This window comes from Notothenia rossii (assembly GCF_949606895.1).
Source record: "Notothenia rossii genome assembly, chromosome: 10".
Taxonomy (NCBI): domain Eukaryota; kingdom Metazoa; phylum Chordata; class Actinopteri; order Perciformes; family Nototheniidae; genus Notothenia; species Notothenia rossii.
The window spans coordinates 62,409,487-62,436,510 of NC_136908.1; the positions used below are offsets into that span (position 1 = coordinate 62,409,487).

At 42.0% G+C, this 27,024-nt stretch overlaps 1 protein-coding gene across 1 annotated transcript in view; it reads right to left on the minus strand.

The window, feature by feature from the left end:
• LOC307022808 (SLIT-ROBO Rho GTPase-activating protein 1-like) overlaps positions 1–22,598 on the minus strand; it is a 36,152-nt gene extending 13,554 nt beyond the window's left edge. Inside the window, exons 1-5 of the mRNA XM_079655700.1 lie at positions 20,713–22,598; positions 6,638–6,833; positions 4,587–4,641; positions 4,391–4,498; positions 114–176 (exon numbers count right to left, since the gene is read on the minus strand). Coding sequence (XP_079511826.1) covers positions 114–176; positions 4,391–4,498; positions 4,587–4,641; positions 6,638–6,833; positions 20,713–20,779 — 489 coding nt within the window. The 5' untranslated portion in view covers positions 20,780–22,598. The remainder of the gene's footprint in view (positions 1–113; positions 177–4,390; positions 4,499–4,586; positions 4,642–6,637; positions 6,834–20,712) is intronic.
• Between the last annotated feature and the right edge of the window lie 4,426 nt (positions 22,599–27,024).

The window sequence follows — 27,024 nt, forward strand, 5'->3', positions numbered from 1 at the left end:
ATTAGGTAAGCCGGGCAACTCAAACATATCCAGGTTAGGTTGAACCGTCTCCGTAGCACAGGCCACTGATATAAGGACATTAGGAATGTTCTCCGTGTGTTGGATCTACTCACGGTGTAAAGCTCGTTGAGAAGCTTCATGAGGTCTTCCTGCAGCTGGAAGATGATCTCCTTACTCTGCAAGAAGAGGGGAAATACATTATTAAAGAGGCACTATTGTGTTCTCTCTCCTGTAGTGGGTTCTATAGGTTTTAGTGGATGTAAATGGCATCACTGTGTAACACTCGCGCAACAACAAATACTGATATACACCTGAACATCAGCAGGAGAGGACTCTTTAAAGTAGAGACATGACATACTGATATACACCTGAACATCAGCAGGAGAGGACTCTTTAAAGTAGAGACACTACATACTGATATACACCTGAACATCAGCAGGAGAGGACTCTTTAAAGTAGAGACACGACATACTGATATACACCTGAACATCAGCAGGAGAGGACTATTTAAAGTAGAGACACTACATACTGATATACACCTGAACATCAGCAGGAGAGGACTATTTAAAGTAGAGACACTACATACTGATATACACCTGAACATCAGCAGGAGAGGACTCTTTAAAGTAGAGACACTACATACTGATATACACCTGAACATCAGCAGGAGAGGACTATTTAAAGTAGAGATACTACATACTGATATACACCTGAACATCAGCAGGAGAGGACTCTTTAAAGTAGAGACACTACATACTGATATACACCTGAACATCAGCAGGAGAGGACTCTTTAAAGTAGAGACACTACATACTGATATACACCTGAACATCAGCAGGAGAGGACTCTTTAAAGTAGAGATACTACATACTGATATACACCTGAACATCAGCAGGAGAGGACTCTTTAAAGTAGAGACACTACATACTGATATACACCTGAACATCAGCAGGAGAGGACTCTTTAAAGTAGAGACACTACATACTGATATAGACCTGAACATCAGCAGGAGAGGACTCTTTAAAGTAGAGACACTACATACTGATATACACCTGAACATCAGCAGGAGAGGACTCTTTAAAGTAGAGACACTACATACTGATATACACCTGAACATCAGCAGGAGAGGACTCTTTAAAGTAGAGACACTACATACTGATAAAATAATGCCTCCATAAAGAATCAGTTCAATCTCAGAGCTTCGTCTCCTGCTTTAAACAGCTCTCAGTATTAATATTACATTATGATAAAACGACTATGATTCCCATCCCTCGTTCCCATGGCGCCCGCTGAGAATCAGCTGAGCCCGTCGCCATGGCCACAGGGCTGTCGCCGTTGTCATGGCGTCTCCTCCTTAGCGCAGTGTATGTGTGTGTGTGTGTGTGTGTGATGGAGGTCTCTCCGTTTATAGCCGCTGCACTTTAGTCGGGATGAATAAAAAACGAGTCGGAGGAACGATTAATAATGAACGCAGAGAGCTAAAGTTAGAGTGTGTGTGTGTGTGTGTGTGTGTGTGTGTGTGTGTGTGTGTGTGTGTGTGTGTGTGTGTGTGTGTGTGTGTGTGTGTGTGTGTGTGTGTGTGTGTGTGTGTGTGTGTGTGTGTGTGTTGTGTTAAACTCTTACGAGGCAGCAGAGAAAACCCCAGGGGAAAACAGACTTGACTTTTCATTAAAATCAACGAGTACTTCAAATAAAAAGCCTCCAGCTCAGCAACACTAAAGTGCTTTCACTTTACTTGAGTATTTTTACTGTCAAATGATCATATAATCATTTAAATTATAGATTATGTCATACTCTGATTGCCTTTTACTCGGTTAAATAGTAGTTTTAGTTCATTAATCATTTATCAGTTTCTCTTAAGGGAATTTGAATATCCTCCACACGTTTATTTAAGATACTTATCACATTAAGATTTCACACACAACACATGTAATTAATTGTAAAGATATCGTAATGTTTCCATATTAAACAACCATGCATATATATGAAGTTGTGTGAGCTCATTATCAAGGTATTATTACATGGTTTAGTTGAATACTCTATTCTGATTGGTCAATTCAGAACACGTGACACGTTGTTAATCCAGAACACACAGATCGCTGTCAAGCATTTATTGACCGTTTGCAGAAAGAAGTTCGGTCGATTTAACTGTATACAGTTCGAACTGACAAGACAAGAGCGACAAGAAGACAGCGGAGAAGTAACGGGGCAGAAACCCTCCTTTTTACGCAACGGTCCAGACATAGACATCAAACGTCAAAACATATTCAGTGTGCAGTTACTTTGGCATTAGGGCAGGGATATCTAGATACTTTCCAAGCTTTGACATCATGAATAGCAGCAAGCAGCAAGCAGCGATGTTTTCAAATCTGTAATAAAAAAGCTCCGCCTTCCTGCCGTTGCTACGTATTTCAAACGGTAACAACGGACTATTTTTCTTAGCGGATGCATGTCAATTTAAATCAATACGTACAACTATTTTTTAAACCAATAAAAACATTTTCTAAATCCATAAAAGCATTTCAATTAATATTGGGAGTCATGTCGTTACTTTGTTTAGAATGTGGCCATGTAATAAGCTGGATAATGTGCAGCGACTTGGTCATTATGGGGAAAATAACACATTATCCCTTACTGTACATATTCAACATTAAAAAACAGTAATAATAAGACATAAGGTTTTGAGGACATCATTCTATATATAAATGTGTGATTTAAGGACACTTCTTGTATACATTTTTTACATCAAGAACATCTTATAGTCGACGTGTTCGTTAGTTTTAGGGAACATTTGAAATACATTGATTTATACATTTTTAAAAGAGCAATTCCACATTATTTCACTTCAGATTTTTAGTATAAATCCAGCCATTAAAGAAGCCTTTAAATCTGCATTAAAGTAGATTTTGCCATACTTACAGACAAGACCTTTCAATATGGAAGTAGCAGAGCTTTTCCCATTAATGAAGTGTTTTTATAGTGCAGTATTCCTACCACTTTAATCCACCACCATGTCCATTATGATCTGTAATAAAAGCCCTGCAGTATTATATTAATGAAACACGTATTTTCCTACATATTGTACGGTAAACTTCAGGATTTATTTCTATTTCTCTCCCTCTTTCTGCACAGTCATGGTTCGTGCCCGAATGCACATCCATCACTGCGACAGATTTAAAGCCTCTGAGGGGAATTATGGGATTCCTACAGGAACATATATATCGATTTACGGTGAAACGTTTCGGTTATATTGCCAATAAGACCCCTTAATTAAGGTTTATTACAGAGGAGCCGTGTCAGAGGATGAAACACCCGGAGACTAAGTGCTGCAGACAAAAAAAAAGACGCGTAAAACCCACAAAATGCTCGTAAAAGTATGAATTGCTTCCTCTGAAGACGTGAATCTTTAAAATGAGATGACATATAGTTTCATGGTCAACAAAGGCATTTCTTAAAACGGCTCACTGGGGTGTAAATCACACAAGAGGAACATTATTGGGGGTTTTATCAGATGGCTTGTGTGTGTGTGTGTGTGTGTGTGTGTGTGTGTGTGTGTGTGTGTGTGTGTGTGTGTGTGTGTGTGTGTGTCGGTGACTACTTTGACATGCCATTAATACTGTCCAAAAAAAATAAGTTGCAAAGTAGGTAAAAAAAAAAGGACATATCTAACGATAGTAAAAAATAAGGATGCTAAATAAAAGTATTTACACCAAATTTGTAAATAATCTTAAAAGCTAAAAACACAGCAACACTTAGGACAATGTGTATATGGCAAATTCCAGTGTATTATATGTTAAAGTGGAGGGCTGTGCAGACGTGTGCAAAAATGATGAGGAAATGAACTTTCCCAACGGAGATCAATAAAGCGTTGGTAGTGATGTGTGTGTGGCTCATACTTGCCAACCTTTAGACCTCAGAAATCGGGAGTATTTCAAAAGGCAAAATTGGGGGGGTGCTGGTGGATCGCCGGAGCTATTAGATTAACATTAACATGCTTATTGTAGTTGTAAGTGCACTGCCTTGCAGCCTGTATCACCGTCCTTGATGGAGCATATGTGTGGGCTGGAAAGGAGTGAGCAGAGAGTAGAGTAGTTGTCGATTCTTGTTCTGTTTTCTGTGAATATCTGCCTCACCCTCTCAGACTTTGAGTTGCGCGCGCTACTAAAGAGACGTGTTACCATGGAAACCAAACAATGGTGTAGCTGTATTAAAGTCAGAGTGGAAAAAGTCGTGTCTAAATCTGATTTTGTCAGAAATCGGGAGAAATGCGGGAGAAATATGACCCCGGGAGGAAACCGGGAGAGGGCAATGAAATCGGGAGTCTCCCACGAAAATCGGGAGGGTTGACAAGTATGGTGTGGCTTGGAGGAATACATGTTCGTGTGCTGACCCTCTTGAGCAGGCGCGCTGAATCCTCGCTGATGTGTGTGAGGCGGGAGATGACGTTGTTCAGGTAGAGGTCGCTCAGGGTGGCGTGGTCCTTGCTCTCCCTCCTCACCTGGGGGTGGAGAGAGAGAGAGAGGATTATCTCTGGTGTTTCTCATCTCTGTGGTTATTACAGAGTCTCTGAACACAGCGGCTCTGACCTGGTTCAGCAGCAGGTACCAGCAGTTCACCGGAGAGAGCAGGTTCTGGTCCTTCCTGGAAGCACAATACAGACAATCATTTTAAAATAATGTTTCATTTTATTTTTGTTAATAGAAACAAATATTTTTGGTTCATATCATTTTGTTTTTTAAATACAATTTATTTCATTTTTCTTTTTATTAATGCAATTTGTTTGCAATTAAAAAAAATGTAAATAATTTTGTTTAACAATTTTATTTTAATATAATTTAAATGTTCAAAAAGAACATTTAAATTAAATTACATCTCATTTTGCTTTATTAATAAAAAAAAAAAGGTAATACCATTTTGACTTGGTAAAATAAAAAGTTAGATTTTTGTAAATACATAAATATATTGTTTTTAATTAATACCATTTTTTAATGTAAATACACTTTTCTTTTTAAAAATAATACTTTATTTTTGTTTGTTTGTTTGTTTTTAACCTTTATTTATCAAGATCGTCCCATTGAGATCATAGATCTCTTTTTCAAGGGAGACCTGCAGCAATTAGGTTCCACATGAAGACATAAAACAACATAACACAATAGAGGATATCATACAACATATTTACAAGCTACATTTACATACTTATCAACATTTACAAATACCCATAGCTTCAAAGAGCATTTCACTTAGACTTGCTTTAAAAACATGCAGAGGAATGAGATCGCTTAGCTTCAATTTTAGCTGAAGATTGTTGCGCACATAAAAGCTGTCTTACCTAAGACAGTCCTTGCTCTTGGCACATCTCACAATACTACATCATGCGATCTCAGACAATAGCTGCTTGCAACTCTCTGTGTGATCAGAGAGCAGATATAATACGGGAGTTTACCCAACAAAGCTTTATAAATAAACGTGTACCAATGACTGAGCCTCTTTACAGTAAGTGAAGGCAGACCTGCCCTGGCAGACAGGGTACAGTGATGAGTAAGTGCTTTACAATTAGTGACAAATCTCAGTGCGCTGTGATATGTTATGTTATGATAGGTGGCATCTAACTTGATCAGGCAATGGGCAGGTGCATTCATATAGATCAGATCACCATAGTCCAGGTAAAAAGGTCACAGAGCCTTTTCCTGGCCTCAAGCGAGAAACAGGACTTGTTCCTGGAAAAGAAACCTAGCTTCACTCTCAGCTTTTTAAGCAGGTTATTGACATGAGGTTTAAAAGTGAGACAATCATCAAGCAAGATACCAAGGTATTTGTAACAGGTAACCACTTCAAGTACTTGTCCTTGCACAGTTACAATATCCAAAAGAGGCTCTGGTGTCTTTTTAGCTTTTGAAAAGAGCAATACCTTAGTTTTTTCCACATTTAAAAGAAGCTTTAGTTCAGAGAGCTGAGTCTGAATAATATTAAAAACAGTCTGTAATCTAACACCAGCCTCCTGAATGGAGGGACCTGCACAGTACATCACGGTATCGTCTGCATTAAAAATGTAAAGTAGCTTCATCCACATTTTCACCTAAACTGTTGATATATATGGAGAATAAAAGTGGACCTAAAACAGAACCTTGAGGAACACCATTAGCAATGTTTAACCACTCAGAAGACAGCCCATCAAAGTGAACACATTGGGACCTTTCAGAGAGGTAGTTCACAAACCACCCTACTGCATGGCTGGATATGCCAACACTGAGTAGCCTCTGCTTTAAGATGTGATGATCAACGGTATCAAACGCTTTGGACAGGTCAATAAACAGAGCTGCACAACTCTGCTTATTATCTAAGATACTCGTAATGTCATTCATCACTTTCATTGTGGCAGTGATGGTGCTATGTTTCTTTCTGAAGCCTGACTGATGTTTAGACAGGATATTATTTGTACATAAAAACTCCTTTACTTGTTCACTCACTAGGCGTTCGAGCACCTTCGCCAGAACTGACAATGGTGCTCGAACGCCTAGTTGACATCATGTGTATTTGAATATTTTAATTCTGACTAAATATTACATAAATTTAAGCAAACACACGTGATGTATGTGCCTTTGTATGTGTTGTTGTTGTTGTTGTTGTTTATGCCTACTTGTACTGCTGATGGTCCTTGGTGCTGCGGGTCTTGGCCATGAACCTCTCTGCGAGTTTCTCCAGGTTTCTGGAATATTCCGTCTCGATCTCTGACTTTTTCCTGAAGAAATCCTGAAGGTCCTGAAGCAGCTGAACGCGCATCTCCGTCTGCTGCTCGAGACACCGCTGCTGCTCCACCAGCTGCAGACGCACATCTAACACACACACACACACACACACACACACACACACACACACACACACACACACACACACACACACACACACACACACACACACACACACACACACACACACACACACACACACACACACACACACACACACACACACAGGGGGCAAAAGTACACACATCCTTTACTCAAGTAGAAGTACTGACTAAACTTCTTTACTCAAGTCAAAGTAAAGAGGCTTTGAAATGTACTTCAGTAAAAAGTACCCATAACTAGCAGCTGCTTTAAAGAGTACCTGACCTCCCTTTATATTAATAGAACAATAATGTCATTGTTAGCTAATGAATGTTTCCATGCTGAACAACGGCAACATGACAACGTTTCCATTGGTCCCTCTTCTTTAGAGAAGACCAGGAAATGATGGATACACGGATCGTGTTCAAATCAATAGGCACGCAATGACTCTAAATAATAATGATCACGCCACCAAACACACATTCAGACTAAAGGAACCAGCCTGTTTGGGAAATGAGAGAAGTAGAAAGTACAGGTATTTGAGTTCAACATGTAAGAAGTAGAAAGTACAGGTATTTGAGTTCAACATGTAAGAAGTAGAAAGTACAGGTATCTGTGTTCAACATGTAAGAAGTAGAAAGTACAGGTATTTTTGTTCAACATGTAAGGAGTAGAAAGTACAGGTATTTGTGTTCAACATGTAAGAAGTAGAAAGTACAGGTATTTGAGTTCAACATGTAAGAAGTAGAAAGTACAGGTATTTGAGTTCAACATGTAAGAAGTAGAAAGTACAGGTATTTGAGTTCAACATGTAAGAAGTAGAAAGTACAGGTATTTAAGTTCAACATGTAAGAAGTAGAAAGTACAGGTATTTGGGTTCAACATGTAAGAAGTAGAAAGTACAGGTATTTGAGTTCAACATGTAAGAAGTAGAAAGTACAGGTATTTGGGTTCAACATGTAAGAAGTAGAAAGTAAAACATCGTCAGAAAAATAAGTAGTGGAGTAAAGTACTGATACCAGAAAAATGTACTTAAGTACAGTAACAAAGTATTTATACTCCACTACTTCCCACCTCTGCGCACGTTACAGCACGTTGCCCATAAACTACATGTTCCACAATGCATCTCATTTTGTGACATGCGCACTGAAGAGACTTCTGCTTTCAGACATAGTTAATTACGAAGCTATTACCCTATCAGATAATAATCCAATGCAGAGGCAATAATATAATATCATACATTATTATATGTATATTTTATATATTCTTAAAGTTACAACCGGCCCTTTGAATGCAACAATAATGCTGATGGCCCCCGATGATATTGAGTTTAACACCTCTGATTTAGATAGCTGGTTTCTCCGTAGTGGAACATTTGTATTTCATTTCACCTCAAAATAGCAGATCATCTATTCTTGCTTTGTGTGAATCCTTAATGTTGTTGTGATGCAGTGAAATGAAGAAAGTAGAGCCTATCTTTCACTCGCTTGGTTTCTTCCTGACCTTGAAATGTGTCTTTCCAGCTGTGAGGGATTATACATGATGTTGCAGAGGTTCATTTAAAAGACGCAGCTCACACTGAGTTATTATTTACTGCGTTCAGATGAGGGGAGATCTCAGAAACACGTCTGAGTTTTGGATTCAATCAACAATACTCGCAACAAATGTGCAGCGATAATGAGCATACATGCAAATATACTACATTCAACCACCTGGTAGTCGGACGTTCAAATGCTTTGTAGACGTTAAGATTAATACATTTTAATACAAGTTTTCAGCCACTTTTGGGTGATTTGATCAAACACAGCAAACTAGTGATTGTGCAGCTTCACTAAATGATTGTTAACATGTAAATAAACCCTTTTAATTGGTCGTTCTTCAGTCAGTAAATATGTTTAAACACGTTATCTATGACTGAATACAAGTGGTTTTAACAGCATCTGTTCCCCACACATCTCCTCGCATTAAATAGATGTTTCTGTGATTATTTGAAGGCCTTGAGGACTCATATGGTGATCAATCTGCAGCCTGTGATTTGGAAAGGGCCGTGTCATAGCACATTAAACATTAATGTCTACTGTGATTGCCTTCAATAAATCACATGTCCATGACGTCACGCTGCAGAACAACCAAACACTCATTCATCATGTTATCATGACCTCATCAAAGAACAGTGGGAGAGTGTGTGGTCAGCATGTCGTTGTGTCCCTGGGCAAGACACTTCACCCCAAATTGCTCCTGTGGGGATTGTGTGACATGTAATGTAATGTTTCATTCTCAAAATGGATAACTGTAAACACACCGTCTCATGTTGTGAGATAATGTGGACGAAATCAGAAAGCCTTCATTCGTCCGTCAGCGTTACAGAAGCAAAGAGTGCAGATTAAAGGAGAATGAACATTTGTTAAGACATGACTGATATTACTATTCATACATTCATGCCATAACTACGGCTAAAAGTCTATTACATTTATCGGGGAATCATAATAACGTCCTTCACAAAATCTTCAAATTGCAAGAAGACGTTTTCCAATTTCTTGCTTTGTCAAAAGATCTGCAGAAATGTGGTCTCAAGGGACATAACACAGGAAGCTTGAAACAGTGTGTGTTTAGCATATTGGTAAATAATGTTAATTCTCTGTTAATTAAATCAGCTAATTGTTCAGCACCACCCTCCTCGTCCTCCTCCTCCCTTCACTCTCTCTTTAATCCCTTATAATTACTGATGAAGACGGTCCATTTTTTTCTACAAGAGTCACCTTGGACGACATCCTCTGACCGCATTGAAAAACCCACCCACACACTCTGTCTCCACACACACACACACACACACACACACACACACACACACACACACACACACACACACACACACACACACACACACACACACACACACACACACACACACACACACACACACACAGCATGGTAATTCTTAGCTGCACGCTCTGCTGGTCGTCTATCTGCAGCAGGAGAGGAAGAGCGGCTACAGAATACACAATGATAACCCCACCACACACACACACACACACACAGACACACACCAATCCCCGAGGGGACCCTATCCACTCCACTACCTGTTGTCTTGGCAACCACACACTGCGTGCGAACCATGTGATGAGGAAGGTGAAGAACAAGAGCTGGGATCTGCCGCATCGACACACACACACGCACACACACAGGCACACACATACAGAGATACACATTCACATTCACACACACACACACACACACACACACACACACACACACACACACACACACACACACACACACACACACACACACACACACACACACACAGGCACACACATACAGAGATACATATTCACACACACACGCACACACATGCACACACAGACTTCCTAGATCTCTTTAGAAATTCTGGCCTTTGGTCCTCACAAGTGTATGAAACTCTCTCCGTGTGTTACTGTACGTGTGTGTGTGTGTGTGTGTGTGTGTGTGTGTGTGTGTGTGTGTGAGTGTGTGTGTGTGTGTGTGTGGGTGTGTCTGTTTGTGTGTCTGTGTGGGTGTGTGCCTATGTGTGTGTGTGTGTGTGTGTGTATGTGTGTCTGTTTGTGTGTGGGTGTGTGCCTCTGTGTGTGTGTGTGTGTGTGTGTGTGTGTGTGGGTGTGTCTGTTTGTGTGTTTGTGTGTCTGTGTGTGTGTGGGTGTGTGCCTCTGTGTGTGGGTGTGTGTGTGTGTGTGGTGTGTGTGTGTGTGTGTGTGTGTGTGTGTGTGTGTGTGTGTGTGGGTGTGTGCCTCTGTGTGTGTGTGTGTGTGTGTGTGTGTGTGTGTGTGTGTGTGTGTGTGTGTGTGTGTGTGTGTGTGTGTGTGTGTGTGTGTGTGTGTGTGTGTGTTATTGATTTCCTTTTTTTGCAATGTTAGCTTACTAATTTAAAATGGCTGCCATGTCACACTGGGAATGAGCAACACTTTCATATAAATGAACGTCTGCTCCGCTGCAACACATCAAACCCTGGGCGGGGGGGGGGGGCGGGGGGGGGGGGGGGGGGGGCGGGAGGTTGTTATACTGGCTTCTGATTGGCTGCTGGGGCCAAGCGGGACATCCCAAAATAACGTGTGAGACGTCCCGGCGATTTGGAGGTTTAATCACTTTTGTAAAATGTGTGCTGGGACTCACGAGATTAAGGTGTGTTTCTTATTTAATATGTTTTTATAATCATCCTATGTTGCCACAGAACACTCACTCGCTGCGGGACGAATCAAGAGCTTCTGATTCAAAGATTCACTGTCATTTATTGTAGGGCTGCTCAATTAATCGTATTTTAATCGCAATTACGATTATGGCTTGCAACGATTACGAAAATAACGTAATCGAAATAAAACGAAATCCAAATCTATTTTTTTTTATTGGTTTTTCAGTTGAATTATAATTAAAGTTCAGGGTAATCAACTGTTAAAAACATACTGTTCAAACTACATTTCTCCAATAAATTGATGTTTTCAAAGTCAATGGATAATCGTTTTTAATAATCATATCAATTATTTACCCAAATAATCGAGATTATGATTTTTGCCATAATCGAGCAGCCCTAGTTTATTGTCTCAAAAGCGACTGTGTAGTTGTCGGCAATTAAATCTTAGCTCTCAGGCTCCTCCAACATTTCTTTAACCAATAGGGAAATAAACGATGGTGTGAGTAAAATCCAGAAGAGAAGAATGCTATGAACAGATTGAATATGATAAAACTGAATGAAAATGAAATTCTGTACAGTACAATAAACGCTACAAACCGTAATGATATGTAAAGACGTGGATATGTGCAACATTGACGCTTTATGATTTGAAGGAATAGTTTTTAGAGATATTAAAAAATGTTTAATGAGAGTTAGATCCGTATACCATGCTACAACCAACCCACTGTTTACGTGAGAGCACATTAATAGAGCATATCAATAATTCCTCTCTTTCGCGGGAGTGTTTTTGTTTCAGCATGCGGAGGAATGCAAGGCTTTAAACACCCATTTGTTGCAGAACCGTGACTGTGTGTAGCTAACCTCCAATCACAGATACATTCATAATAAATACTCATATAATTCAAATATCAGGCGACATAAGTGAGCGTTAGCTTGCACGACAAGAAGGCTGCACGATATTGTGCCATTTGAAATGTCTATGTGTTCCCAGGCTGGATTTGAACCAGGTTTTCACGTGAGAAGACGCCAGCTCAATTTTGTATAATTTAACGTTAAATGCATAAATCTGAAGAGCAACAAGGAAGTAGCTAGATCTCTATGGATATGTGTGCTTTAGTAAACAATGTTATAAAGTGTTTGAGTGATGTTGACATGGCAAAAGAGCCACAAGTGGATCTAGGGTCTGTGGGGGCTCTAGGCAAACATTCAACACCCCCCCCCCCCCCCTAACAGAGCGGAGCAAGGCAACGAAATGTAAGATAAGAAGCAGCATTTTACGGCGCGCTATGCATGGGGCCGCCTTCAGGGGGTTACCCGACATGTCGTTGCAGTAAATTAAAGGGTGTTTCATGTGGTCGTTGCTGTGGACCTTCTTAGGCTGCAGCCACACGAGGACGATAACGGAAACGCACCGAAATCGTTATCAAAAAAGTCTTCCGTCCACACGCAACAGGCACCAGAAACGTGTCCGTCCACACGAGACCACTCGAACTACTGGAGACGCTGTAGTACATAATGCGGGCCTGTAAGTGGCGCTGTACTTCTGCCACAAAATACACCAAAAGCAACGAAGAAGACTTCTCACGCATGCATGGTTGCCATGGTTGCCCTTCTGTTTATTATCCGCGCTGGATTTAGCAGCAGAGGTGGGGTTTCGCCGGTCAACATGCCCGTTAAAGTTTAAATCTTCCGGACAAAATTAGAAAAGTGTCGGTCAAAGGTCTTCTTTGTTATTTATTGAACTTTAAAACAAATGAATAACGAATCTATATAATAATATAATAATAATACACAGAGGACGGAGCCTCTCTTTTCCTCCCCCTCTCCTGACAGCCCGTCAGTATCCGTGGTCTCATGCAGCAGCTGATCCAGTAATGAGTGACCCGACAGTCAAAATAAACATATTTATAACTAGTTTGAGAGGTAATTAAAATAGCTAAGGGTGATGATCTAACTTGAAGTGTGTGTGTTGTTCCGCTCATCGCTCCATCACAGCGGGCGGAGCTGCAGGTTATCATGCAGAGCTGCGTGTCTCCTGTCCGATTAGACTTCACTCGCGTTTATGTCCATATCGATCAAATCTAGCTGGAGGCTGATGGGTGCACTGTCCTGCGAGACACCGGGAACTGGCTCGAAACACTGGGGCTATTGCGTCATCGTTAGCAGGAAAGGATCGTTATAGGGCGTAGACACGTTTGCCCCCCAGAGCGTTTCGTCCGCCTTGGGACCCGTTATCGTTTTCGTTATCTGCGTTTCCCTGTCGGCCTTGTGTGGCCGAACCGTCTATCTGATAGAGAACTGTAGCGGTGGACACGACCGTTATCGTCCTCGTGTAGCTGCAGCCTTAATCTACCTTCTTTGGGGGCCCCCTTCTGGTCCGGGGCCCCAAGCAGTTGCCTGCCTTGCCTGTCCGCAAGCGGCGGCCCTGCGTGGACCATTAACCAAATGGGCCATTCAGAGTAGAGAGGAGGATTCATCCCCTGACTTTAATGTGGAAAAGCTGCTGTGTATTGAATCAAATGTCCAGCTTACTAATAACTGTTGTGGTACTCTTTGCCAAAAGTGTTTCCTTTCACTTATAGACTAAAGATTGTATGGACAGTGATGTATTTCATCTTGAGGAATAGAGTTAACTAGCTCTGTGTAGCAGATACTTTTCCTGCTTTTCCTTCAAATCCCATTTATTTCCGTAGGGATTTCACATCAAAGTGAACACTGCCGACAAAACGGTGAGAGTCTGCCTCTTTACATCAACTCCCACCAGAGGAAATATCTCAGCAACTATCTAAACATTTGCTATGAAATATTCACGAGGTGCTCGTGGTGATATTTAAACACTTCACTGATCCTCTGAATTCTCCTTTTAGCGCTACAAGAAGATCAAATCTGATATTTCTTGCATAACAAATTACTTCCACCCTTAGCTTTCTTTAGCTAATGTTAGCATGCTGAAATGAGTGGTACACAATACACCCGTTAAACATTAGCACGTTAGCATTTAGCTCAAAGGAATCATTAATTAATTAAGGAATAGCAGCTTTACTTGTAGCTGAATATCTGTGCTATGAGATTTGACTTTGGGTCTGCATTTTACTGCTGATTTGAACCCAAACAATGCATGGACTCACCAGGAAAACACTCTGATGATTAAGTGAAATAAAGGGAGGATGATTCAAGCAGGTCCTCCGCAGAGGCAAGATTTTATCAATGAAACTCCCCCGCTTGGATCACGGTGGATTGAAAGTGAAAGGAGGAAATCCACCGCCCTTTTGATGTCTGAGACGCTTCTTTCTTCGAGAGCTTGTCCTCATCACAACCCCGAAGACAAGACTCAGCCTCTTTGATCAGAGCGGGGGGGAAATCTGCACACAATACTACGAGAATAAAGAATTTGTCCCGGGAAATCTGATTCAATCTGAAAGCCCTACAGAGCTGGAGTTGTTGCTTTGGATGAAGGGAAACAAGGAATAAGGAGTATCTTCAATATTAAGATTATTTATTTGGTTTTAAGCATCTTTCAGCAACGTTTTTACACAAATAAGAGTTCATTTAGCTGCATTCTTTCACATGAAATAGCTGCTCCATCAACTTAAAGGTGGGGTAGGTAATTTTGGAGAAACCAGCTCGAGTGCGCTAGAATTTGAAAATACACAGCCGGAACAAATCTGCCACTTCCTCACAGAGCCCCTCCTCCAACACACAAGAACGCGCTCATGACCAATGAGGGCACGAGATAAGTTTGAGCACAGATGGAAGGCTGACAGGCAGGTAGGACATCCAGTTACTTTAGCCGGCTCAGATGATTGGTCGAGCTTTTTACAGTACTACGACTTCCACAGATGTATTTGTTGTCAAAGCACTTCAGATATTCATTGCTATCGGGATGTTAAGAGCATTCCATGGAATATAACAAAAAGTGTAACTCGAGCCGGTTTCTCAAACTTACCTACCCCATTTTTAAGTTTGAGTTACTTCTTCAATGTTTTACGGACAAAAAGAAGAAAAAAACATACTTTATTAATCCATCAGAGGGACATTTCTTTCTCAAAGAAAAAGCCCAAATGCCAGACTCATGGTGGCACTAAATCAGAAGGGTTCATCCTCTTGGAAGAATGAATTTCTTAACAAAATGTCCTGGTGATTCATCCAATAGTTGTTAAGATATTTCCTTCGATACCACAACAGTGGCGCTTCAAGAGCAGTCAGAATATCACCCAAGCTATTAGGGTTCATCCTCTGAGGATTATGAATGTCCATTTAAAAAGACCCACTCAAAGAACGACGGCTGAGGTCTATGAAATATATCAGAGAATTGAGAATAATATCCGTCGCAAATTCTCTACGAATGTCGACCTCATGGTGGCGCTTCAAGAAGAGTCAGATCACTAAAACCTGTAGGGTTTATCCTCTTGGAAACATGAATGCCTGAACAAAATATCTTCCCAATCCATCCAATAGTATATCAGTATACATCTATACATATATATCAGTGTGGATCCGAGACGTTACTATCAATAGATCTAAGCCACTACTATCGCTAAAAGCCTTTCAAATGAATCATAAGAACCATGACGAACATCCATGCAACGGGACTTCTTCCGATTGGTTGTTTCTTCAAAAGACTTTTGACACCGTTACACATTTCGCTGCTTAATTTCCCCTGAAACTTAAAGTGGACCTATCATGCTATATTTGAATAATATAGTGTAGGACCATACCTAAGGCATATTTATACTTTTTATTTTTCAAAATACCAAACAGATCATGCATTTTAGCCATTCCTCATTTCGCTCAATTTAACACTGTCTTTGCATCATGGGCTTATTCTGTGAGAACAGCACCATCTACAGGCCTGGCATATGTACTACAGCGTCTCCAGCGCTTTCCAACGGCAATGTCCGTGGCTGTCTCCTCCTGATTGGTGGAGTTGGCCCAATAGCCGTAGCGCCACTTCTGTGACGTCATAGAAGTGTTCAAATCTGGATCAGTCTGTATCAGATCCGTTGCAGCCCCTTTTTAAGAGATTTGGGTATGGAGGGAAAGAGAGAGGGTTGTGTTTTCTGACACTTGGTGAGTTCCCTGGAACACATGTTCATGTAGAAAAGACGTACAAAAGTGCATTTTGCATGATAGGTCCCCTTTAACTTAAATTTGGGTTTTCATCACCTGACTTTAATGGAGAAAAGCTGCTGTGTATTGAATGAGATTACTAATAACTGTTGGGGTATTCTTTCTCACTGAAATCTGTAAGGTTTATGCTGCGGGAAACATGAATGCCTGAACAACATATCTTCCCAATCCATCCAATAGTTGTTAGGATACATCAGTGTGGATCCAAGACGTTACTATCAATAGACCTAAGCTAAACTATCGCTAAAAGTCTTAATCATAATAACGTCCATCACGACCATCCATGCAACGAGACTGTTGTGCGCCGTCAAAAGTGTGGAGTCAGTCTCGTTTCATGTTGTTGTTTGGTCATTCTCGTATTGTCTCTCACTTCCTTCATTTCCCCTGAGCCTTAACTTAAATGTGGGTTTCTGCACTCCAGTTTGAATCACCTGTGTTGCTCCACATCAGTGACATGATATGCACACGGGGCCTGTTTGTAAAAGCTGGGTTTTGGCTGCTCACAGTTGTTGGGATAATACCAAGGAAACATTTATAGCAGAAAAATATAAATACGCTGGCAAGAATCTGAATGGTATCGGCACCTGGAGAGCGTCTAGACCAGGAGCGTCAAACTCAATTTCACCACAGGCCACATCAGCATTATGGTTGGACTCAAAAGGGCCGGTTGTAACTTTAAGAGTATATAAAAATACATATATAAATATTTAATATATATAAAATAATGTATTATATTACATTGTTGCCTCTGCATTGGATTGTTATCTGATAGAATACTAACTCCATAATGAACTACGTCTGAAAGCAGAAGTCTACGGCAAATAATTGCAAGTCTCTTCAGTGAGAATGTCACAAAATGACAAAATTTGGCCCCCGGGCCTTGAGTTTGACACCCCTGGTCTAGACGTTCCTCTTTGAAGAGTCTGAGCTCCAGCGGGGAAACGATTCCAAATGCATCTCATTACATCTCCAGAAGCTCCGTACGTACGGGACGGGAGCAATAAGGCATGCGTCTGAAGAGATAACATCTATTCATTCTCAGGTTGCAGTTAGGGCTGAGCTATGAGAACATTTCATAACTTTTGGTCAAACAACGTAGCAAGAAAAGACCTGCAAGACTTCCATTGATGTGGAAAAAAAGAGACATGTTGGTGGTTTGGCGTGTCTTTCTGAAAAGCACCTTGGGAGTTGTAGTTCTCCAGTGAAGATTTGATATCCTCAGGTTTGTATTTGTTGACATTTCATCCGACGTATTGGAGTTATTCCTTGATATTCTGCGAAGGTGGGTTTGCTTCACCTGTCTGTCACCTTTTTTCGTTTACGGCCTCTAAGAGCAAGGAAGAGGCTGTTGCACTGGTTTCATTATTTTAAACTCTATATATCACTGTCATCATTGTTTACAAAATTACGTTTGAATACGCGTCACTGACATTTTACAGATCAATGAAAGAGAGGGATTGTGTAATTAGTTGATAGTAAAATAATGCATCGTAAATGGTCCTCTCTCCCTCCTCCGGGCTGCTCGCATTTCCAGCTGCTGACTCATTCATTCATAACAACAGACTCTTTAATCACTATTATAACCAGCGTATCTCATTCTTCTACAACCTCGTTTGAATACAGGAGGAAGGTGTGATGTCACAGGAAGCTCACACACCTCAGGCGACCAGGTCCAAGGACGCGAGGGCAAAGCACTGCTGGATCATCAAACACACACACACACACACACACACACACACACACACACACACACACACACACACACACACACACACACACACACACACACACACACACACACACACACACACACACACACACACACACACACACACACACACACACACACACACACACACACACACACACTGGTTGAAGGCCTACACTAGCTGAGGAGTCCATTTATGACTGGTAAAGCTTCTTTGAGCATTAGGAAAAGCGCTATGGAAATCCAATGTATTTTTATTATAACCTCCTTAATCTGCGGCCCTCAGTTTTGTCTTGCAGGTATGCAGGGGGTCACTAATCACCTGAATGCACACGCAGGCAAAAAAAAGGGCCGCAGCCTGAATCTATGCAGCGTTCAGCAGGAAGCGTCACCCTCTCTCTCTCTCTCTCTCTCTCTCTCTCTCTCTCACTCTCACCATCTCTCACCATCTCTCTCTCTCTCCCCCCCGCAGGGCTCTATTCTCTCCTTTTTCATTTGCATTTTCTCATTAAAGACGATCCTTCACACAGAGGAGGAGGTGTCATACACACACACACACACACACACACACACACACACACACACACACACACACACACACACACACGGATATCAGTCAAACACACAATTGTGTTTTGTCAGCACTGTGCAGAATCTACCTATTTCTGGAGGCTCACCTAGTGGACCCCACCTCCTTCCTCTTCCTCCTCTTCCTCCTCCTCCTCCTCCTCCTCCTCCTCCTCTTCCTCCTCCTCCTGGTGTGTGTATACATTAAACACCACCTCCAGCACCGACCAATCAGGAGCCAGCGCAGGGAGGCAGACTTGAGAAGCACATAGTTACAGATCCATACGCCGGGAGGAGGCCTCATCCCAGCGGTCACTTCAATGCGGGGTATCCCCAAGTGTGTGTGTGTGTGTGTGTGTGTGTGTGTGTGTGTGTGTGTGTGTGTGTGTGTGTGTGTGTGTGTGTGTGTGTGTGTGTGTGTGTGTGTATGTGTGTGTGTGTGTGTGTGTGTGTGTGTGTGTGTGTGTGTGTGCTCTCCATTAAATGTAATCACTGTGGATTCATTGTGTGACAGAATAGGGACAGAAGGGTGATTGAGAGAAGGAAGCAAGGGAAGGGAAGGAAAGGATGAAGGAAGGAAAAGGAAAGAAAGGAGGAAGCAAGGGAAGGAAATTAGGAGGAAGCAAAGAAAGGGTGGGAAAGCAGGACGAGGAGGAATCAAGGAAAGGGAAGGAAAGGAGGAAAAGGAAGGGAAGGAGGATGCAAGGGAAGGGAAAGAAAGGAGTAAGAGGAAGAAGCAAAGGAAAGGAGGTAGAGGAGGAAGCAAGGGAAGGAAAGTTTATACCTCCTTAATGTACGTATTGTAAATACTTCAGTCTGTGTATATGTATCACATATATATATTTATAGTACACTTGAATACATCTGCTTGTTCTGCACTTCTGGTTCCATGCATATTACAAGTGTGTGTGCAATGAGAATGAAGTTGAAGAGGAAGCAGATGAAGAAGGAAATGAGGAAGAGAATGAGGAAGAGGAGGGGAATTGTTTCTGAATGAAGCATCTTGAGCTGACGTGTTGCAATAAAAGCAATTTGTCTCGTGCTTATTCTGCTTGCTTCAGAGTGTGAACGTGAGGCTGGTGGAGTGGGAGGAGGTGACAGTGAAGATGGAGGTGTGAGGAGCCATGTGGCGAGGAGGAGAGCGAGAGGCTGTGCAGGAATGAAGGAGGGAAGAGACGGGGATACATCGAGGGATAAATCGGGGAATCAATCGGGGAATGTCGGGAAGAAAGAATAATATTCCAATCTGCGTTTTGCACGGGTTCGAATAAAGACGACATGCAGGTGGAGAGAAGCGATATCTGGAGTTGTAGTCGTACTATAAGGTCATTCGACTCGTCCGTCACCGCCCCTACCAAGCAGGGATGGTGGTAACCATGGCGCCCAGAAGGAAGAGGAAGAGGAGGACCAAAAGGAGGAAGAGGAAGAGCGGGGTCCCACGGTCATGGACACCATTATTACAGGACCTTTTTTTGTGGTCATGATCACCTTAAATAGATGCCCCCCGTTTAGCATCAGGTGATCTATGGGGGACCACACACACACACACACACACACACACACACACACACACACACACACACACACACACACACACACACACACACACACACACACACACACACACACGCGCACACACACACACACACACACACACACACACACACACACACACACGCACACACACACTGCTGCAGTCACAGCCTCAGAGGAATACCAATAGAAGAGCCAGACTCGCCTCAGGTCTGAGTGTTTCACATAATAAACACACACACGGGCTAAAATTGATCAAAAGGCTCTGCAGAACACATACTTACACACACACACACACACACACACACACACACACACACACACACACACACACACACACACACACACACACACACACACACACACACACACACACACACACACACACACACACACACACACACACACACACACACACACACACACACACACACCCTCCTCCCACCTCAGGCGCCATGCAGCACTCAGGATGAACCCAGAAATCCTGATGTCTCATGGTGAGGTGTCAGCTCACACACACACACACACACACACACACACACACACACACACACACACACACACACACACACACACACACACACACACACACACACACACACACACACACACACACACACACACACACACACACACACACACACACACACACACACACACACACACACACACCCTGGATGAATGAATGCAGTGCATGCTGGCTGACAGGTGTGTGTGTGTGTGTGTGTGTGTGTGTGTGTGTGTGTGTGTGTGTGTGTGTGTGTGAGATAATTAAATGCTCTTACCTTTCACCTGGCTCTCGTACTCTGCCAGGATCTCTTTGTCCTTCTTGCTCTTGTTAGAGTTTGACATGACGTCACAGTGCAGGTGAAAAAAATAAAAAGATTAAAAATCAGCAAAAAATAAAAATCTAGTTAGATCCATCCAGAGCAGCAGAGATCCCGCACCTCCAGCACATAGGGGAGGAAGAGGAGAGAGGGAGAGGAGAGGAGGAGGAGGAGCCGCGCGGACACACTCTCACACACTCTTTGCTGCAGCGGGGACGCGCAAAAAACATCAAAAATCCAATAAAAAATGTATAAAATTCACAAAAAAAGCGACAAAATTAACTGCTGTCTTCCTCTCTGTGCGGCACGTGCAAACGTGCAAATATGCAATCACATGCACGCACGCACATGCACGGGTCTGCTGGGAGGAGCGGCTACACGCCCACTGGACCACACACACACTCACACACACAAACACACACACACACACACACACACACACACACACGCTGACTGCCGGCGCGTGGTGTTAGCTTCACCCCGACGTCACCTCTCTCTCTCATGCACACCGGTGGTAATAATAGCGGGGAGAGGAAATGAAAAATGCCGGTGAGAAAATGGGTGTGTCAGCACTGGAGGCGGGACAAAGAGATGATTGACAGCTGAGGTGACCAGTCACAGAGCAGCATTCATTAACGGTAGAACAAGTGGAGTCAATTACCGGAATATGAGAGTCACTTAACTGCTGATTTAGATGTCCTAAATAAATAAAAACACTAGGCTTATACAGTTAATACATCTGGAACATTCTGTGGTGAATTTGAAAAAAACATGTAATATATTAGCAAATATTGTAATGTATTAACAATATGGAAAGAGGTATTATTTAACTTGTAAATCAGATTCAGAAAACTCTTTTCACAACGTGGGAAATAAGGTTTTGTGGCAGTAAAATATGAAATAAATATAAATATGACAAGTTAAATAAAAATTGTGCAATCTAAATTTAAATTAGGAATAATACCAAGAAATGAAGTTAAAATTGCACATTGTACTACAATATATAACACGTTTGTTAACGTTTACTACACCTCAGAACCCAATTCAAAGTATTGGTCTTCACATATAGAGCTGTCCATGGCCAAGCCCCCGCCTATTAATGACCTGATCCCCCCTCACAGCACAACCCGGGCCCTGAGGTCCTCTGAGCAAGGCCTCCTAAAGGTGCCCCGAACCAGGCTAAAGGGGGGCCGTGCCTTTGAGGCGGTGGCTCCAAGGCTATGGAACAAACTCCCCCAGAAACTAAGAGCCTCTGCCTCAACAGAGAATTTAAAGGGGCAGTTAAATACCCAACTTTTCCGACAGGCCTTTGGTGCGCCGGAGGAGGTGAGTTAGTAGCTGTCTTTCATTGGTGTTTTGTCCTATGTGTTACCTGCTGTTGTTTTATGCCTTTTATTCTACATTTTATAGTTGTACTTTGAATTGTGTACTGTACTGTAAAGCCCTTTGTACATCCGTGTTGAGAAGGGTGCTATATAAATAAAGTTTTACTTACTTACATTTAAATATTTCGCAATTTCTGTGCACCAAAGGGATGGAAAAGTGTTTTCTTATTCATCCATATATTCCCAAATATCTTTGGATATATATGCAATACTTTATATCTGGAGAAAAGTGGTCATGCTTTGATCATTCTGTGAATTTTATTTATTGGGCAATTATTTTGTATTTTATTACAATTTGTTGTGATATTTTACAAATTGCACATAAATTAAATGAAAAGCACCAAAAATAAAATCTACTTTGCCATATTAATAATGGCTATCAATAAATGTTACAGTTATAAGGCTTTGGAGCTGTTTATTCACAGTCCTGTGTCTCCATCTAGTGGCGAAACATGAGAACTGCCACCTGATGCATTTAGACTGCAGGTAACAGAGGTGGGAGAAGAACTCACATCTTGTACTTGAGTAAAAGTAGAAGTACTCAGATCTTGTACTTGAGTAAAAGTAGAAGTAGTCAGATCTTGTTCTTGAGTAAAAGTAGAAGTACTCAGATCTTGTACTTGAGTAAAAGTAGAAGTACTCAGGTCTCGTACTTGAGTAAAAGTAGAAGTACCAGAGTGTAGGAATACTCTGTTACAGTAAAAGTCCTGCATTCAAAATGTTCCTCAAGTAAAAGTAGAAAAGTATTCTCATCAAAATATAGTGAAAGACAGTAGTCATTGTGCAGATTGGTCCATTTCAGAATAATATATATGATATGTTTTATAATGATTGATCATGAAAGTGTTCTCAAAGCTGGTAAAGGTGCAGCTAGTTTGAATGACTTTGTATACTGCAGGGTAGCTGGTGGATTTACTCCAGGTGGAACTAAAGTCTGATTTAACACTTGATTATATTTCACATCATTCATCCACATCTGTAAAGTAACTAAAGGGATTAAATACATGTAGTGGAGTACAAGTACACCATGTACCTCTGAACTGTAGTGGAGTAGAAGTAAGTACCTTAAGTACAGTACTTGACTAAATGTACTTAGTTACTTTACACCTCTGTTGTTCGGGGTCCCACAGAGTGCAGTATGGGTCCTTTCTTCTTATCCTGAAATCTAAAAGCCGCCTTTAGGAGATCTGACATGTTTCTCAACAGTTTCTGGTAAGCCTCCTTCAAAGCCTGAGGAAGTTTTTTGGGAATCGTCTCCTTGTGTTGCGACGCAGCTGTCTCCCTGACAGATGCTTACAACTTGTTCAACTTTATTTCATTTATTTAAAAAACACTGTTTGAGATCTGACCAAAAGTGATATGCTTTCACTTCAGTCTGTGTTCTGAGCACAATATGAATTATAGAAACAAATCAGAATTTAAATGAGAAAGGAGTATTCTGAATCCTGAGTAAAGTCAGAAGGCCGAGTCAAAAGTTAGAAAATAGTCAGAAATGTATTTTTTTTACAGTAAAGATTTTTTTTAAATGTCGGAGAAAATGTTTGTAAAGTTTCAAATGTTTTTGTAAAAGATTCTTTTTTAAGTTTTAAAAAAGTCATTAAATAAATGTTTAAAAAAGGAAATATATATTTTTTGTCCAAAAAGTTAAAAAAAGAAGTAAAAAAAGATGTGTCAATTAAAAAGAGTTCCATTGTGACCTTAACCCTCTCCATATATTACAAAAGAGTGCAAAGGTGCGTACATTTCTTAAACTAAACTAAACATTTAATCCACATCCACTGTGCATTGTGTGTGTGTGTGTGTGTGTGTGTGTGTGTGTGTATGTGTGTGTGTGTGTGTGTGTGTGTGTGTGTGTGTGTGTGTGTGTGTGTGTGTATGTGTGTGTGTGTGTGTGTGTGTGTGTGTGTGTGTGTGTGTGTGTGTGTGTGTGTGTGTGTTGTTAATGTTTCAGGAATGTGTTTACACAGTGCAGCTGTAAAGTGAGGGATGATTCACATCTGTTCCTTTTCTGTTCAGGAGTCATCTCTCCCCCTGTATGGAGGGAGAGATGGAGGGATGGAGGGAGAGATGGAGGGGAGCAGTGGCGGATTTAGGATTGTAGGAGATCCGGGGCTTAGCCCAGGAGTTGTGGGGGGTTGAAGGGGTAAAGTGCTATTTTTTACAAGTGGGGGGTGGACCGAATTCCCCTCTCCCGGTTTTTCCTCAACATTTCCTGGCCTGCTGGACTGCCATGGCACGTTAGTGGAGACTGGGATTTCCCTGATGTTGTTGTCCACAAACCGGGCCTGTGCCCTACCCCTCTCACTGAAGACAGACTTATGAGTGAGAACATACTCGTCAGCCAAAACCGCAGTCTTACGGGTTTTTGCTCATTAAGATATGGAGCCACTCTGTCAAGGTAAACAGTTTTTAAATTCTTCCATGAGTAACAAGGTTTTTAGGTCCTCTAAGAGTTTACCCCCGTCGACGAGTACCATCGTTCAAACAGAACGTCTTTCTCACGGGCGAACTCCACATAAGCCTGACAATTGTTTTTTTAAAACTACGGATACTCTGACGGTATGCCTCAGGCACCAACTCATGGGCGCGCAGTATTGCAGCTTTTACCTGCTCATAATCCAGGCTAACCTCCTCAGATAATGCAGCATACACCTCCTGTGCTTTACCCTGAGGACGCACTGCAGCATAACGGTCCACATGTTCTTTGGCCATTTCAATGCTAAGAACATGCTCTTTCAGCTTCTCCTTTTAAGCCCCCAGCTGAATGAAATTAGGACACCTGGGGAGGCGGAGCCAGGGGCGGACCAGGTGTACCTGCGCACCAGAGAGACAGAGAAGACAACAGAAAAGGGAGCACGTAACAATCCCGACACTCTGAGTGGATGCAGTCACAGCCAATCGGAGTCTGATTCAGAGGGTTGTCTGTCAGTTCCGTTGCTATGGTTCCGTTGTTATGTGTCCTGAAACGAGAGCCGGTATAATTCCACGAGCGAAAACTAGATACAAATTGGAATACGTTATTTTAGTGTCTTATGCTGCGTTCACACCGGACGCAAAGCGATGTATGGGAGCGGCGCGATTACATGTAAAGTCAATGCAGAGACGCAAATTCACTCTGACGGCGAGCATGAAGCGTTGGACGCGGCGCGAATCACGCGATTGAGGCGATTGAAGTTCATTTTTTTCAACTCGAGCGTCAAATTCACGTGACGCATTCTCGCGTGATGCCGTCACTGACGTTAAACCAGAAAGCATCAGCCATTAGCTGTTAGCAGTTAGCACACAGAGCTCACAGCTTCTCATATCTGTTCAGAAACAAAAGTTAAACAAGTACAAACCACAGACTGTCTGTGTCATGGCGAATAAAGTCGCTGGTTTATTTATGTCTGTAGGCCGTTGTTATGAGTGTGGAATGAGCATATACAACATTAGCTTAGCCTGGTCGACCCGATCTCCATTCACAAAACACGCATTTTAAAAGGTGTTTCGCCTGCCGTCTTGTCAAAGCATTAATTCATGGTTTTTACTAACCGGTATCAGTATGTTGTTACTTAGGCATCATTTAGAAACGTGTATTACAATTTAATCACGGTAAAATATGTTCATTTTGTTGTAGTTGTAGCTCCCGAGCTGGTGCGTCTTGTTTGAATGATGCGAGTAAACACAGCTGGCAGCCGCGGTGAAACTCGAGCGTTTAGAGCGATGCTACAGGAGCGATGAGAGCGAAGAGAATATTCGCATCGCGTCCGGTGTGAACGCACCATTAAAGGTAGACTGGGGTATGAAGGGTTAACGTTACATCTTAGGATCATTTTCAGTCATGTACTGTATACATACTAACATAAGGGTATAATTAGTGTGGTTACTCCATGTTTACTATAACATTAATATTACATCACTCTTTTTCACTTCTTACTCAGTCAGCCAGGCTGCAGATATCACCATTAGATTCACAAACCTGAATCATCATCCATTTCTTCACTGCTGGTGATGACATTGTTGTTAGCTTCTGATACTGCTGCTGCTGCAACTTGTGGCGCCTGCTTCGATGAAAATAACTTTCTAATATCCATAACTTTATAGGCTATTAGCTTAAAACTCGTCAGGCACTAGGAAGGATTACTTCTTCTTAAGGGCAGGGAAGGCTACGCAGTATGCAGGTTAATATCCCGCAGCGGCTGCCTCTCTGGTGGACTCCGGCACTGCACATGACGTTTTCAATAAAAACATTTTTTTTTTTGAAGTGAAACATCCGGGGCTTTTCAGAAAACATCCGGGGCTTGAGCCCAAGTAGCCACCCCTTAGCGCCGCCACTGGAGGGGAGAGGGGAGCGACAGATTGTCCGTAGCTAACAATGCTATTTACACCCGGGTGTCCGTAGCTAACAATGCTATTTACGCCCGGGTGTCCGTAGCTAACAATGCTATTTACACCCGGGTGTCCGTAGCTAACAATGCTATTTACGCCCGGGTGTCCGTAGCTAACAATGCTATTTGCACCAGGGTGTCCGTAGCTAACAATGCTATTTGCACTAACAATGCTATTTACGCCCGGGTGTCCGTAGCTAACAATGCTATTTACGCCCGGGTGTCCGTAGCTAACAATGCTATTTGCACCAGGGTGTCCGTAGCTAACAATGCTATTTACGCCCGGGTGTCCGTAGCTAACAATGCTATTTACTCCCGGGTGTCTGTAGGTAACAATGCTATTTACACCCGGGTGTCTGTAGGTAACAATGCTATTTACACCCCGGTTGTCTGTAGCTAACAGTGCTTTTTAAACCCGGGTGTCCGTAGCTAACAATGCTATTTAAACCCGGATGTCCGTAGCTAACAATGCTATTTACACCCGGGTGTCCGTAGCTAGCAATGCTATTAACTCCCGG